The 13,749-nt window shown below is 41.1% G+C and overlaps 1 protein-coding gene across 3 annotated transcripts in view; it reads right to left on the minus strand.

The window, feature by feature from the left end:
• DIAPH3 (diaphanous related formin 3) overlaps positions 1-12,272 on the minus strand; it is a 550,032-nt gene extending 537,760 nt beyond the window's left edge. For all 3 annotated transcript variants that reach the window (XM_060080302.1, XM_060080301.1, XM_060080303.1), the window contains exon 1: positions 11,897-12,272. In XM_060080302.1, the coding sequence (XP_059936285.1) occupies positions 11,897-12,076 (180 nt within the window). In that variant the 5' untranslated portion in view covers positions 12,077-12,272. The remainder of the gene's footprint in view (positions 1-11,896) is intronic.
• Positions 12,273-13,749: the final 1,477 nt, after the last annotated feature.

The following is a 13,749-nucleotide window of genomic DNA, read 5'->3' on the forward strand; positions in this document are numbered from 1 at the left end:
CTTTCAGAATGGAAGATATCTGAGCATTCTTACAGGATGGAGCCTGTGAAGAGTGAAACAGCTTCATGGAATGGGACTGGGTCAAGATCAGTGGCAAAGGGATTAACCATGAATAGAAAAACAGACACGTTTTCTGTGGATATTGGAAGAGAAAGGATGAAGAGTTGCAGATATAGAAGATTACAGCAGCAATAGCAGGAAATTGAGCCAGTTCAAGCAGTACGGCCTCTATTTTCTCTCTGAAGGTGTCAAGGTGAGTGTGAAGAGTCAGGAGAAACCATCTCTAAGATCATTTCAGCAAATGCTGTGGCATGTTACTGTGCAGTACCAAGTGGGAGCTTCACACACAGAGAGACTATCATTAAAAGATCCAAAAGAAAATAAAAGTCATCATTGCCTCTGTATGGGGAAAATCTGAACTGGTGGTCTGGGATGTAAGGGAGTCTTAGTGAATTTCACTCTGAACTCTTACACTGTTGGGCTTTTTAAGAGTTTCGTACCTCACTTTTTCAATTTAAAAAACTATTTACAACAAAAAGGAATCAGGCCCATAGAGAAGGTAAAAAGAGTGAATACATACAGTCTCAGCACAGATGCTGAGAGAAATAAAAAAGGACGTAACCAAAAAGCCAGTTCAAAGCCAGGGCTCTGGCCCAGCCTGGCTGCGTTCACATCCATCATTCCCTGTTCCCAGCTGCAGCACCTCGGGACCATCCCCAAACCTCTCTCCCTGCCTCAGTTCCTCAGTGCCTCAGTAGTGAGAGTACCTACTTCAAAGCATTGTGTTAGGATTAAGTGATTAAAGGAGTGCCCAGCCCACCAAGAGAGCTGAATAAGCATAGCTATCATGATGATGACTGTGATCAACAACTCTGAAGACCCCGCTAATCAGTGAGTCTGTAGATTCCTGATGTCTAAGGGCGTCAGTTCACAGAGCTGGAGGGGTTTCCACCAGGATGCAGCAGCACGAGTCAGCCACAGAGAAGCCTATCAGGTTGTTCCAGGCTTGGAGAGAGGAGGCAAGTGGACAAGAAGGCCAGAGCTGCTTTATTTATTTATATTCTACTTTATGGCAGGTTTGAGGAGGCGAGGAACGTGAAGGCATCCTAGTTCAAAAGGAAGCCCTGGGTTACTTTCATAGGGTGTGGGTTTAGTGTAGAGCAAATGTTGTCAGCAGGAGGCTGACAGAGAAAGAAAGAGAGGCAAGGTCAAGGGGATGGAGGTCTAGATGAAACAGAAAGAAGGGGATATATGTCCAGGGACCAAGCCTCCTGGCATGTTCCCCACTGGAATTAAGGTCAGGTCCCTGGACACAATGCAGGTGTCCAGCAGGAACGGAGGAAGGCGGCGGGGGGGGGGGGGGGGGGGGGGCGGGGTGGGAAGCAGAAGAAAGGTCAAAATGCTGTCAATAACTGAGATCATGTCACATGCCCTTCAAGATGACCAGCCTGAGATAATTCAACATTACAGAGGTGGAATCTCCCCTATTTTGGGGTTCGGGAACCAAAAGAATAAAACTACAGTCTCCCACTTACAAAGTTGCAACTTTACGATGATGTGAAAACTATACTCATTCAACAGAAACTGTACTTCAAATTTTAATTTTTGATCCTTTCCTAGGCTAGTGATAGATAGGCGGTAGGATACTCCCTCATGATCCTGGGCGGACAGCAGCCGCAGCTCCCATCAGCCATGTGAAACAATCACTCTGGACCCACACAACCAGTCTGTTTTTCACTTTCAGTACAGTATTCAATACATGAGATAGTCAACACTTTATTATAAAATAGGCTTTGTGTTAGATGAGTTTGCTTGACCATAGGCCAATGTTAAGTTTTCCAAGCACGTTTAAAGTAGCCTAGGCTAAGATATAATGTTCAGTACGTTAGGCATATTCCATGCATTTTTGACTTATTATATTTTCCACTTACAACAGGTTTATCGGGCCCCAAGCGCATGGTAAATCCAGAAAGATCTGGAATAACAGCTGTCACGTATTAACTGTTAGGCTCTGTGCCCAAGCTATTGTAACATGCATTACCTCAACTAATCATCACAATACTACGATTATCTATTCCATTTTACAGATAGGATAACTGAGGCACAGAAGTTAATTTGCCCAAGGACATACAGCCATATTTGAATCCAGCCCAAGCCCTCTTTATCACAGTGGTTGGAGGGTTGGAAGGGGTGTTCTAAAGCCACGCTGCCAGGCCCCTGGAGGAGCTTGAGTCGGCAGGCTCAGTTCTCCAATGACCCAGATGTTTCTGGTAATCTTTACATGCCCTCACCCACCACCACTGCAATCTTTTATAAAAAGAAAATAGACATTTAGGGTATATCAATATTATTTAAATTAAAAGTAATCATGAATAGATTAATGAACCAGGTGGTGTAAGGTTACAAGAGTAGTTTTGCATAGATTTTCAATTAGCCAAGTGTTCACATCATAAGCTCAAGCCTAGATCAGGCACCACCATGAGAGAAAGTGACTTCCAAAAGCTTACAAACATATGCATACAGCAACTGAAAGCAGGCTCGAGATAACATATCAATAAGAGCAAAATGATACCCTCAGAAGATAGGATGAGTGCAGTTAGAACATGGTTTTAATGAAGACCATCACCTTTTATAAAGAAATGAAACTGTCATACTGAGTTTCTGAATGTAGATTATGTGCATTCTCTTCTTCATGTTCATTTCTCGGGCTGTCAATTTTTCATTAGAAATGAATTGTAATTGTCTTTATGAATTTCATTCTAACCAATGTTTTGATAAACAAAAACAGTTTAATACTACAGTACAGTCCATAATCAATGTCACCAATTTGTAAATCCTGGTTAAGAAATGAATGTTACAAAGTTTCATTTTTATGACACCCAAATAAACAGCCTGCCTCGGGAAAACGCAGCAATTACAGGATAAACTCCCCCGCATCTTGGGAAGACACCTGACAATAAAATTAGCTAAAGAAATGTAACATTACAGATCTGACAATTAGATTAATCCATGTATCTTACTGAGAGTTTCAAGAAATTCTACACCTTAACCCCAAAAACGGCATATACTTTTTTTTTCTTTTAACATCTAGAATGACCTAGAATTAGCAATAATTTCCTTGGAGAGCTTTGAGCAGGTTATTTAGACATCTTTAATCCACGAAGGTTTGACGTGGACCACAGCTACTTGGGTATACCCCAAGGCCCTCAGCACACAGGATGCTCTTAGTACATGCTTGATACATTAAATCCCAGTGCCCCCTTTTTTTCTGGTATTTAAGATGGGCTATGATGCTCAAAGATGGAGAGATTAGAAAGTTATTGGATATTAGTTCCATTCATGGATCTATTTTTAGGGAAAAATACCCTTTTTTTCTGGTATTTAAGATGGGCTATGATGCTCAAAGATGGAGGGATTAGAAAGTTATTAGGTATTAATTCCATTCATGGATCTATTTTCAGGGAAAAGAGAGAGATATAAATTGGAACCCCCACAACAACAACAAAAATACTAATCAAAATTTTTTAAAAATTTAAATCCTGTAAGCCCTTACTTCAAAGAAATGAAGAGTAAATATTATAAGGAGATATAAATAGAAAGGGAAGAAATGAACATTTCAATAGAATTTATGATGTTTCATTTCTGAAGCTTACTGGTGAGCAGTTACATGGTGTTCTATACCTCTTTTGTATGATAAAGTATATTGTTTAAAGATTGCAAGGGAAATGTTGACCCTTAGAAAAGCACTTAGAGGTAAACTGTTTTAAAGCACATTGTATGCATCCTTCACTACTGATAAACACTTACTAATCACTTTTCGCTAAACAAAGGTGCAAAACCTTTGCCTGTTCAAGGACTCTCCTAATGTCTTTTCTTAAGTCATCTCCAGGTTCCTCAAACTGAGGTCTGCAGGGCCCTTCCACAGACTCTCCAGTTCTATCAGACTTTTGAAACTTCGTATTTTTCCAAGATTATATTAAACATTAGAAATAAAAGAAATAAAGCAAGCACGTTCTGTACAATCTGAATGACCCCTCTAGAACCACATTCCATCAGGCACTTTTGGTGACCATGCCTGCATCTGTGTGCTCTACCAATACGGTATCAGCAGGACCAACAACATGGACATCATGCCACGTACGGTTCACAAGCTCCTGCACTTAAGAAGAATTCAGTTTCGAAGGGCTCTAATAATTCCAAAATGACACTATTCAAGGAACGATATACTCAAAGCTATGGAAAGGTAAATTTCAAGAGAAAAATGAATATAGAGGCTGGTGGTCTTGGCTCCAATTCTTTCTGCTCTTTTTCAAGTTTCATATAATTTACTAAAAAAAAAAAAAAAAAAAATTACATATGGCTCTTTTCTTTTTATCATAAGAGTTCATTACTTCACCCAGAACCTCAAGTCCAGACCTTGTGAAAAAAACAGGGATGTTAGATAACAGGCCTCCACCAACAGTGTGGAGCCAGATCTCTGGATCCATCAGTCTGTGCTTAGCCTCCTCATCTCTGGAATTCCATTTCTATCCAAGAGTCAAGTTGACAAAAAGGAAAACAGCAAACCACACACATATCTTTCCACTATTAAATCCAACAGTGATGACTTAATTTCAACAAAAATAATTATCAGTCACATTAAAGTTGTTAATTTAAATTTTATGGGTTTTATAGTTTTATTTTGGATTTTATATGTAAATCTGTTTTGTAAAAGAGCCATAAGCATAAAGAGTTATACTTGGTTTTATATCTATACATATATAAGTAACATTATTTTTACTATCATTCAATCCACAATGGAGTATCACAAGAATTTTTTTTCCTAAGTTTCAGGTCATTTCCTTTGCAAGTTTCTTTTTGTAAGTTTCGTTGGTACCTAAGTTTCATAGTTGCATGAAACTTGTTTTACAAATAAGAACATACCCCTCAGAAAGCTTCAGAAACTTGCTCTGACCTTTCAGCCATAAGAATCAGAAGTCTGGGGCTTCCCTGGTGGTGCAGTGGTTGAGAGTCCGCCTGCCGATGCAGGGGATACGGGTTCGTGCTCCGGTCCGGTTAGATCCCACATGCCGCGGAGCGGCTAGGCCCATGAGCCATGGCCACTGAGCCTGCGCGTTCGGAGCCTGTGCTCCGCAACGGGAGAGGCCACGAGGCCCGCGTATAGTAAAAATTAAAAAAAAAAAAAAAAAAAAGAATCAGAAGTCTGCATCAATGCACATGTCACCTGAGCTGCCAGGATAAGACCTGGGAACAGAATGCCTCTGCCTCAACATGAGGAAAAAGTCTGCTCCAATTAAGGTTTCCCAGTATAAGAAAGTTATTCAAATATCCAATGTAACATCCCCAATGCCCTAAAATCTAGACCAAAATTGTACTACTACTACTACTACTAATGATGACAACAACAAACCTATATATGGTAAACGTTTAGAGGTTACAGTGCTGTTACAGGTCCTGTTCTCGGCCCATCACATTAACTTTTAATCTTCCCAACAACCCCATTTTACACATGAGGAAACAGGCACAGAGAGAGGCTAAAGAACTCACCCGAGTTCACACAGCTAATATGTGACATAGCTGGAATCGAAGACCTAAAAATGGTAGAAGTCACTGCTCATAAACATTATTCATAATGCCTCTTCTACAAAAAACTGTGAGAAAGGTTGGCAGTGGGTCTTCTGAAGAATAAAATCCATGGTAAAGCATTTCTGAGTACTTTTCATTAATTAGATAGAAACTTGAATACTCCAGCACCAAAACTTAACTTACTGAAACTCTTAAATTCTCCCTTAAGTTAATAATGATTATGTGATTTGCTATTTGAGAAAATTACTCCCAATGGTAAGGTATTTCAATGCCACCCTGCTGCTATTGAGAGAAAGTTACCTTTGTAGATCCTGTTCAAAGAAAGCTCATGCTTTGATCCTTAATATCTCATGAAGTAAAAGGTTATGCTTAATCTATATTTTATAGATCTAAAAGTCAAATTAGTTTCTGGGATAAACAAGCAGAGTGTGATAGTAAGCATATTCTGTAGCATTCATTTCATTCCTAGTTTGGAGGATACTATGTGCTGAGTTAAAGACAATTACGTTAGTGTAATACATAGCAGTTTTTTCTTGTATTATTCTGCAAGCATAAACAAGTTATACACAGGTTAATTTACATTCTATGTAAAAAGCCAATTTTAAATCCAATCTATAAGGCAATAAATATATACAGATTCTAGGACACAGCAATAAAGTTACGCCATAAAGTAGAGTTAATTTAAGACAACAATAATAAAAGCATGACAAATTTTAGCATTCTACCAACTGCGCAAAGGTATTTCAGGTAACATCTGTTCAGAAGCAATTGTTACAAGACAGACTAGATGAGATGCAAGGTTTCACAGTGCAATAAATGTATATCAGTTTGCTTCTTCATAATTAAAGACCCAAGTCTTTGAAAAAAGCAATTAAGCCTTGCTCTAAATCTAAGACAATTATCCCTGCTCCCACCCCTTTTTACTCACAAAGAAAAGATCCAGAGTGATCCAGAAGTAATAAATACCATATATTATCTATTATCAGCAGCTAAATATACTCCCCAAAAGCCACTTGATATATTTTGTTCTCTTGATAAATCATCTGTTAACAAACAAAAGTAAACTTATTTTTCCTATTAGAAGGATAGAAGAAAAGAAAGTCTGGGATGATTCAGGACAATTTACATTCAACGCTCTGTATCCGCAGGTTCTGAATCTGACTAGTCAACCAAACACAGATCAAAAATATTGGGGGGAAAAAAAGTTCCAGACAGTTCCAAAAAGCAAAACTTGAATTTGCCACACACTAGCAACTATTTACATAGCATTTACATTGTATTTACAACTATACACATAGCATTTACATTGTATTAGGTATTATAAGTAATCTAGAAATGATTTACTGGAGAATGTGCATAGGTTATATGCAAACACTATGCCATTTTATGTAGGGGACTTGAGCATCCATGGATTTTAGTATCCAAGGAGGGTCCTGGAGTCAACCTCCCGTGGATACCGAAGGACGACTATACTCAGAAGACTGGACTGAATAAAGCGATTTTTACCTTATGAAGTTTTCAGTGCCTGCTAGGTTAGGTGGAATTTTGACATGAATAAAACTCAGGTGCCTAAAGCCTTCAACTAAGAACACCATCTCCAATTCTTGACAGTGTAACTCTAGGACAACTGAGAGAATCATTTTAGCTGAGGACTCAATGAAGAAATAAATTCAAAAAGAGCACACAGAAATCACCTGTATCATTATCATAGTTGCTTTATGATAATGATACAGCACAGCAAGATGAATGAAGGTTCTAGTCATTATTCCAGGAAACCAAACTGTGGTTATCTAATATTCGCTCAAATCACAAATCTTCCAAAATAAACGATACCACAGGAAGAGATTTAAATGAATCTGATGGTTCTCCTAAAACATACATTTACAAACTGTGAAACCAAAACTTTCAATGTGGTCATCCTCATAACTGCTGTTAGTTTCCTGTGGCTGCCGTAACAAATTACCACAAACCTGATGGCTTAAAACAGCAGAAATGTGTTCAACTGGGCTCAAATCAACGTGTCAGCAGGGCCGATCTCCCAATATGGGAGAAGGGTTCCTTGCCTCTTCCAGTTTCTGACGGCTGCCAGCATTCTTCAGCATGTGGCTGCATCCCTACTCTCTGCCTTGTAGTCACCTCACCTTCTCCCTTTCTGTAGTCAAATCTTCCTCTGCCCCCTTCTCATAAGGAAGTGTGTTTGCATTTAGGGTCCACCCTGATAATCCAGGAAAATATCCCCATTTTTAAAAACTTAACTTAATCATGCCTGCAATGTCCTTTTTTTTGTCATAAGGTAACATTCACAGGTTCCAGGAATTAACGGGAATGTTAAGACGTGAATAACTTTGGGGGATCATTATTCAGCCTACCACACCTGCCTCCAAATAAGCCCAAGGAAATAAGGCGAGCAGGCACTATTCTCACCAAGCCCACTCCGATGCCAACTTTCAAGTTCCCAGTACAATAAGCAAAAGTTCTCCAACCTAATACCTCTTTCCACCTCACAATCTGCCTATAATCAGGAAATCACTAATTCTATATTCATTAAAGGCACTACTAACTATTGTTAATGGTTCCTGAATGAAAAAAGAAGCAGTAACGCAGTAAAAGTAAAACTCCCACTAGCATGGGAGAGTAATACAGGATAGTGACTAAGGATGTGTACTCTGCAGCCAGCTTGCCTAGGTTCAAATCCCAGTCTCGCCCACTGGCAGCTGTGCAACCAAAGGCAATTTAACCTCTGTACCTCAGTTTCCCCTTCTAGCAAACAAGGCTAATTAATACTATCTACCTCATAGGGTTGTTATAAGGATTAAAGCACTTGAAAGTCATGAAGCACCTAGAACAGTGCTCGGCTCACTAAGGTTAACTGTGATTGCTAACAATGACCAAACACAGTAGACATACAGATATTAATGGACATGGTGAAAAACCTCTCACAACCCAAACTGATGGTACTGTAACGACATAACTGGACAATAACAATCTAGACAATGGAAACCATGATTAGATAGATGCCAGATTTACACTAAAGTCTGTGAGAACTTAAAGGATATTCCTAATTGAAAAAGAAGAGCTACTCTTCCAGCTTGGATCATGGAATTTACTGGCCCCCTTTCAAAGGGCTGGCACACATCCTAGAGACAGAAACTTCTCCAGAAGACACACATCCTGCTCTCACTCTGGATCTGGTGGCCACCACTGTGCGTACTGTGTGTTTCTAATAGTGGAAGGTAACAATGGAATGCCCAGAATCACTGACAGGCTTTTCACGACGAGTAAGAAATTGTTTTGTTTTGTTCTAGAAGGGAAATAGGACTCAGGTCCAGGTACTGATGCTGTGACCTAGGGCAGGTACAAGTTTAATGATCCTACTGAATTCTATTCACCTTCACAGTCTTCACCCAGGTTCTTGCATTGTCCTTCCAGCCTCCACTGGTTGCAAGCCATCTCCCAGTAACTATCCCAGTACCTTAATACACACACACTGCTTGCCATATTCTCTGCTGAAACCAAGTTGGTTAGTTCGCAAGCAGCCCAAAAGAAGTTGATTCATTACGCAGCCATTTATAATAGACAGACTTCTACTATTTACACACATCTATGGGGAGAAGTTCTATGCTAGAGATATTTATACACAATTCAGAAGTAACTTGAGGCCCACAACCAAACATGCAGTGGAAAACAAGGATTTGTTTGTCTGCTTTATCCAGGTTCAAAGTAAAACAGGATTTCAGTGGGGACCAGAGCTCCTGCCTTCTTACACTAAGACAGAAGCCAGTGGCCAGGTTAGCCCTGAGTTCCACTACCAGTTTGTAGCTTTGTGGTTGCAAACACCAAGCACCTACATTATCCCTACTCCTGTCCCATCACCAACACGCATTACTTGTTCCAGTCAAAAGCAGCTGCCCCAGGCAACTACATGACCTAATGACTAGGTGACCTGAAGAGATTCAGGCTAGCTAGCGTCACTTCATCCCAAATCAAGAGAAAGCCAAGAAGCAACTTGATGTCTGGCAGTACAGCAGACTGAACAACTGAACAATCATTTTTTGAGGCATTGCAGAGATCTCGTGAGGAAGAGGTGGTCTCCAAAGATCACCCTCCAACCCATTAACAAGTGTTACTGGAGTGGGACTGAGAACAGTGAGAAGTGGGCAGACTGGGAAGGGCTGCTCAGAAGGTAACCTTGAGATTGGGATACTGAGCCTAGGCCAGGACAGAGTTAGAGCTGAGCCTGGAACCCCGGGCCCTCTAAGAGTCCAGTTCAATAGGGAGGTGGCACCCCCAGGCTCCTGGTGGAAACAGACTCAGATCATCTCCAGAGAAAAGCCTCCCCAGTTAGGCCTCCTAGAAGACAGGTTAAGACAAAGCAATGAAATTACTGAATTTGCAATTATTGAAATACAAAGTTTAACAAGCGCAGAGGGAGAGACCAAGCTACCATGGGTGCAAGTCAATGTCAGACAGTTCAAAGATGCACACACCAGAACTGCCAAATAAAGAATAAGAAGAGTAAAGTAGGAATTGTCTAAAGAAATAAAAGAATAAGAAACAAGGAATATCAGGAATACAGTAACCAGGCAGATTTGAAAAAGAAGCAAATGGAACTTACAGAAATAAAAAATAATTGATAATGCACATATTCACAAGTTAAATAGATTAGACATAGCTGATAACAAAATTAGTGAAATGTAAAAGACCAAGAAATTACCACGTAAGCAAGAATCTAAATTTGCGAGATTACAAAGAATCCAAATTACTTCTAAATTAATTTAAAGTTTTGATTCAAATCAGACCCCTATCTAAAAACACACACAGTACTTTAGATGTGTTTATTAAATTTAAGGCTTAAAAGTGTTGTCTTCAGACATTTTTTCATCTTTACAACATACCTAAGAAATGAAAAACAGCACAGACTCTAGAACTCACATCACCTGATACTTTTCTCAAGGAAACTAAACTTAAATATTATCTTAGGTTCTGTTTTCATGACCTCCGTGCTGGAATAAGTCACAGAAAATTACACTTCATGAATTCTGGAGCACGGAAATCGGAGACAAAATGGAAAGACAACATTAGCCCAGAGAGTAAACTGTAAAAGGAAGAAAAGTCATTGCCCAGTGGATTCTTCTCATACGGGATAGAATCTTTCATTGCCAATCTAACCCTATCTTATTTATTCCTCACCTCTGTCAAGATAACAGTCAACAACATAGTTGATCCTCTCGTGAAATTTCACCATTCCTATGGCTATGTTGATACTTAATTTTGTGTAATTAATCCATGTTGTCCCTCATTTTCAGTATTCTGATACATCTCTTAGCTCTGCTCTCGGTTTTATTCATCTATCATTTTTAATTGCTATATGTAGCTACTCACTCCTCTTATAAAGACTATAAATAAAGAAGACTTTATTCCCTTAATTTGTGTATCCTGACTTACATTCCTAACAACTTTCATTTGTTCACAGAAGGCACACGCTGTGCTGTAAAATTTCACCTATGACTAAAATGTTTTTCCAAATTCCTAAGTAAAATGGAGGGGTTAGTATTAAATTTTCAATTCCATTAGTCTCACCCCAAATGTACCCACTCTCTGTGATTAATTTCTGATTTATTTACACACACACAACAAAACAATCTTCACTGTCTATTCTTTCACTAGTTGATGCCAACAGAAAGATTTACAAGGCGCTAATCATGACACTTCCTTTGACTGTTGAAGTGAGTAAGAGAAGCAACCAGAACAGCAGGTTTCAAATACTTAGACCTCTTTCCAAACTAAACAAAACATTCTTTAGCAGTGACCACATCACCCGCCAATTTTTAAACGAGCTGTTTCAACTTGGAAAATCATAATCTACTTTTAAAAATTATTCTTGGGATTTAAATATTAAGCAGAAAAAGAAATACTATCACGTAAAAGTTCACTTTGATATATCTCATACCCTCAGATGCTGGGGGGGAAAGGAAAAGTTTAACTTAAAAAAATGCAGCAAAGTCCATAGTGACGTCAATACTCAGACATTTGAACTGCTTCTCACGTCAGCCTTAAAAAATTTGGGGCAACACACTGATCACGGTATTTGTCAAAGGATCCAAATAGAATTGGACCCTGCCGTCATAAATCTGTGAAGAGACTGGCAGCTCTGACAATCTAGAACAAAATGTAGCCCCCAGTTAGGCCCTGTGGGCCCACCCACGCTGTCAGTCAGGTCAGAGCTGAATGACATTGAAAGACCCGGGACCGAGCCGCAGCCTACCGGCACTGTGGGAGCTGCCCCACCCCAGCTTCAGGCCTAACTTACAAACTTAGGGCGTTTCTCTCCAGGCTCCTCGGGGCCTGCGGGCGGCGGAGGGTGCTGGGGGCCCTTCCTGCGCGGCATCTTGCTGTCCCGGCAGCTGCGGGACGAGGCGGAGGAGGGATACGGGGCCCCAGCGGCCGAGCCCTGCGCCGCGGGGTGCAGCCGTGGCCGGTACCGATCCATGCTTCCCCGCAGCTCCGGGGGAGTAGGAGAGGAAAGAAGGCGGCAACTCTACAAGCCACAGGCGGGAGCCCAGGGGTCTGCGGCGCACTCTCCTTCCCGGTTCCGCCGCCCACGCCGCCAGTTGGGTTCAGCCCAACCGCTGCCTCCCGGCCGCAGCGAACACATCCGAAAATTCCCGCCGCCGCTGACCGCCCGGGACCCGCCAATCCCGCGCTGCGCGGTCAGTGACGCTCCCGGGATCCGCCCCTTCCGGGCAAAAAGAAACGTGATTGGCTGTTCCGCCCGTTCTTTTCGCTGCTCAAGCTTCTGTTGGTCCAGGCAGCCCACCTCAAGGGAACTGGGTGGGATTGGGTTTGGGGAAGCATGGAGAATTTACGGGGAAGTTTCTTGTCTGGGTGTATTTGGAATTTGGAGAATGGGTTCCTGCTAATCTGGGAGTCTGGCGAGACCCGCCCTACACCACCATTTGAGCAGCGCTGGGGTGTGAAATCATTTGCTAACCTTCTCTGCAAGTCTCGGGAGGTCTCGGTGCGATGGCCACTGGGAAAAGTAGTTCTGGGACCCGTACTTAAAGGGGTGCTAAGCGGGAGAGAACCACAGCGCCCACGGCGCTCCATAAGGATGCTTTTTCGACAGATTGTCAAAACGCCTGCTGAGTGCCGGAGTGCTGCGAGCCCGCTCAGGGTGGGAGAGACGGCCACCAAAAATCAGCGCTGGGCCACGCCCTTAAGGAGCTCACAGTCTAATGTGCTTCACAAATCCTTACACAAATAACAAAGTAATGTAAATGTTATAGCAGTTATTTTAAAAGTTCATTGAGAACAAAAGGGAGAGGAATTGACATTAAATCTGAAGGAGGCGATTTGGAAAGACGAAAGGAAGGATGCCTAGGTTTTCTCTGAACAGAAAAGAGTGGCAGGACTTTCAGATAAAAGACGTTCCAGGCAGGAGCAAGGCTAAGAGGAGTGAAGATCAAAGAGTTGAAAAAACTTCAAGGGCATGTAATGAAGGGCCTGGAGCTGAAACCATTCCGAAGAGTTTATTGTGTATAGCCAAGGTCGAGATACAAGGCCAAAGCGGTTTTCCCACACATAAGCGTGCTTTCTTTCCCCTTTAAAAGCAGTCTCTCCCTTTGAACTATTTCCTTAAGCTACCCATCTTCTGACTCCATGGAGGTGGTGTGGGTAAACATGCAGTAGTGATTTAGGTACAAGAAACAACTCTAAGAACTCAGGAGATTAGCACAGAGGTTGAGAAAATGGGCCTTAGTTTCAAGTAAGTCTTCACACTACATTTTTTTTTTGGGGGGGGGTTGTTTGTTTTATGTTTATTTGTTTTTATATTTGTTTACTGTACCAAACTTTCTGTGCCAGTCTCTGTCGTCAAAAAGCACCTTGTTTTTAGGGGAAAGTCGAGGAGAACAGAAAGTTCAGGAGAACTGCAAGTAGTTCCTATGTATTGGTGACTGTTAGACCCAGATGCAAATTTTATTCCTGTTATTTACTAGCTATGTGATGTTGGAGGTGATGTTAAAATTTCTTTCTGTTGCCTTTCCATATGCAAAAGGGGATGATAATAATACCTAACAAGCAGTGTTGTCAGGCTTAAATGAGGTAGCATATGTAAAGTTCTTAGAAATGTCTGTGAAAGCCTCTCCCACCAAAGACCACCAG

The sequence above is a fragment of the Mesoplodon densirostris genome, chromosome 17, assembly GCF_025265405.1.
Source record: "Mesoplodon densirostris isolate mMesDen1 chromosome 17, mMesDen1 primary haplotype, whole genome shotgun sequence".
NCBI lineage: Eukaryota > Metazoa > Chordata > Mammalia > Artiodactyla > Ziphiidae > Mesoplodon > Mesoplodon densirostris.